Source organism: Triticum aestivum, chromosome 3A (assembly GCF_018294505.1).
Source record: "Triticum aestivum cultivar Chinese Spring chromosome 3A, IWGSC CS RefSeq v2.1, whole genome shotgun sequence".
NCBI lineage: Eukaryota > Viridiplantae > Streptophyta > Magnoliopsida > Poales > Poaceae > Triticum > Triticum aestivum.
The window spans coordinates 441,034,616-441,036,700 of record NC_057800.1 but is presented as its reverse complement, the minus strand read 5'-3'; the positions used below and the strand labels follow the sequence as shown (position 1 = coordinate 441,036,700).

Below are 2,085 nucleotides of genomic sequence, written 5' to 3'. Positions count from 1 at the left end.
CGGCCTCACAGCACATCTATCTATCAATCAATCCACTCCACGGTGACCCCTCCCAAATCCGGCATGTCGCCTAACCAGTTCCGGGGACGAGTCGGATGGGAATCACTTCCGTTTCGGGCAAGCAGCAAGTGGCGAGGAGGCGCCGCGAGAGACAAGCATCGGCGCCGCACGTGCGTGATTGAAACGACTCGGCCCCGTCTGTCGACTCGATCGATCGTTCCATCGCCAACAGAAAGCGAGAGCGCACATTCACTCGGGTGATGGGATGAGATCTATCCTCTCCTCTGGTTTGGTTTGGACTTGGTGGACGCGACGGGGTTACAGCTGTACGTGTCCTTTGGTCACCGTCGAGTGTGCACTGCAGCAGTGAGGCGAAAATGGAACAGGAAACAATGAGCTCAACTTTCTTCTAATTAAGTTTCTTCTTCTAGTTAACCCGGTGTAGATTCGTAGCACTTGCGATCCATGAGGTTTGGGGTACATGCACTCGCCCTCCCCAAATGGAAGCACATCAAAATAATGCTAAAGCAGGCCTGCCCTCCTCCAAACATGGCAATGCCATGTTGCAAATGCCAGGCTAACAGCAAGTTAGGGGCACGTGGCTCTAATCTAATACTCCTACTACATTGCACGTGCCTTCTACGTATTACCAATGCCGCCCTCGGCGCGCCTATATAAACACCGACGCCTTCCGATCGATCAAAATTCAAACACTCGTCTCTGCCCTGCTCAGCTTCACCGAGGACGACACAACACTGGGCTCCTCTGTTCCCGAGAGAGAGAGAGAGGGAGAAAAACTGACCAGGATGGCCAGGATGATGTGCGGCCGCGCCGGCGAGCCGGCGGTGCGCAAGGGTCCGTGGACGCTGGAGGAGGACCTCATCCTCGTCGGATACATCTCCCACCACGGGGAAGGCTCCTGGGACAACCTCGCACGCTCTGCTGGTAAGAGTAGACTCGATCAACATTGATTAATTGCCATGGTTTTTGTAGTGCATTGCTGCCAGTTGAATATCGGTCGAAGCTTATAAAGATTTCTTTTGCCTTTGTGATGATGTGTCGATTCGATCAGGTCTGAACCGGAACGGGAAGAGCTGCAGGCTGCGGTGGCTCAACTACCTCAGGCCGGGGCTGCGGCGCGGCAGCATCTCGCCGGAGGAGGACATGGTCATCCGGGAGCTCCACTCGAGGCTGGGGAACAAGTGGGCCGAGATCGCCAAGCACCTCCCCGGTCGGACCGACAACGAGGTCAAGAACTACTGGAGGACCAAGGTACACAAGAAGGCGCCCGGGCACCAGAAGCAGCTTCCAGCCACGAGCGAGGCGACATCGTCCGTGTCGGCGTCGACGAGCCACGCCAGCTCCACCGTCGGCGACGAGTACACGCAGACGAGCTTCCCTTACCCCGACCTGAGCTGGGTCGCCGCCGACCACCACGAAACGGTTGATGTGGGCGCGTCGGCGACGCGCTTCTTCCCGTCTGAGTTCGGCGGTAACTTTTGGAACGTCCAAGACAATTTTTGGGAGACTCTCCCGCTTTCAGACCCAGTGTACGAAGCACTCTAGACTCGTCCTCTTTATTCTGCACTTCGCTTGGATGCATGCTACTAGTACTACTACGTTTATTTGACGTAGAAACGGCACTACGCGGACTTGATCAATTATGCATGGTGGCAGTAGGGTATTTACAAGAAGTTGTGCTGTAAACTGGTCGATGAACCACGGTTTGTTCCGATGAGTGAGCAGGTGGACGTGCTAGCAAATGCATGTGCACTTTTAATTTCGGACAAGCACGATCAGCGGTTTGTAACGTGCTCTCAAGCCAGAAATTTGGCGACTTCCTCGTCGCACCCTCGTGTCCACTTTCTCATTTCATGCTAACTACACACTACTTAGCCTGCACAGCACATGACATCCAAGTCAGCAGCAAATTAAAGAGCCTTCCTGCCTAGTGCTATCTTTTTTCTTAAGAAAATCAATAGCTACATTTCGTGTGGTGGGACTTCGAGCATCTACGGCTGGGCTCCTCACATGCCAATTATATGTTATACGTACGGGCAAACGGTCTGGTCAGTAACCGGTCAA

The 2,085-nt window shown here is 54.1% G+C and overlaps 1 protein-coding gene across 1 annotated transcript; it reads left to right on the top strand.

Annotated features, from left to right (window-relative positions):
- The first annotated feature begins 719 nt into the window (after positions 1 to 719).
- LOC123058395 (MYB-like transcription factor EOBI) lies at positions 720 to 1,744 on the top strand. Its single transcript, XM_044481126.1, has 2 exons — positions 720 to 945; positions 1,073 to 1,744. Exons 1-2 carry the CDS (start codon positions 807 to 809, stop codon positions 1,564 to 1,566), a joined length of 633 nt encoding a protein of 210 aa, XP_044337061.1. The 5' UTR covers positions 720 to 806; the 3' UTR covers positions 1,567 to 1,744.
- The last annotated feature ends 341 nt before the right edge of the window (positions 1,745 to 2,085 follow it).

Excerpts from the sequence above, each read along its gene's own strand:
- LOC123058395 (XM_044481126.1), top strand. The coding sequence starts at position 807 with ATGGCCAGGATGATGTGCGGCCGCGCCGGCGAGCCGGCGGTGCGCAAG. Across the intron at positions 946-1,072 it reads CAACCTCGCACGCTCTGCTG|GTCTGAACCGGAACGGGAAG; the intron begins GTAAGAGTAGAC and ends CGATTCGATCAG.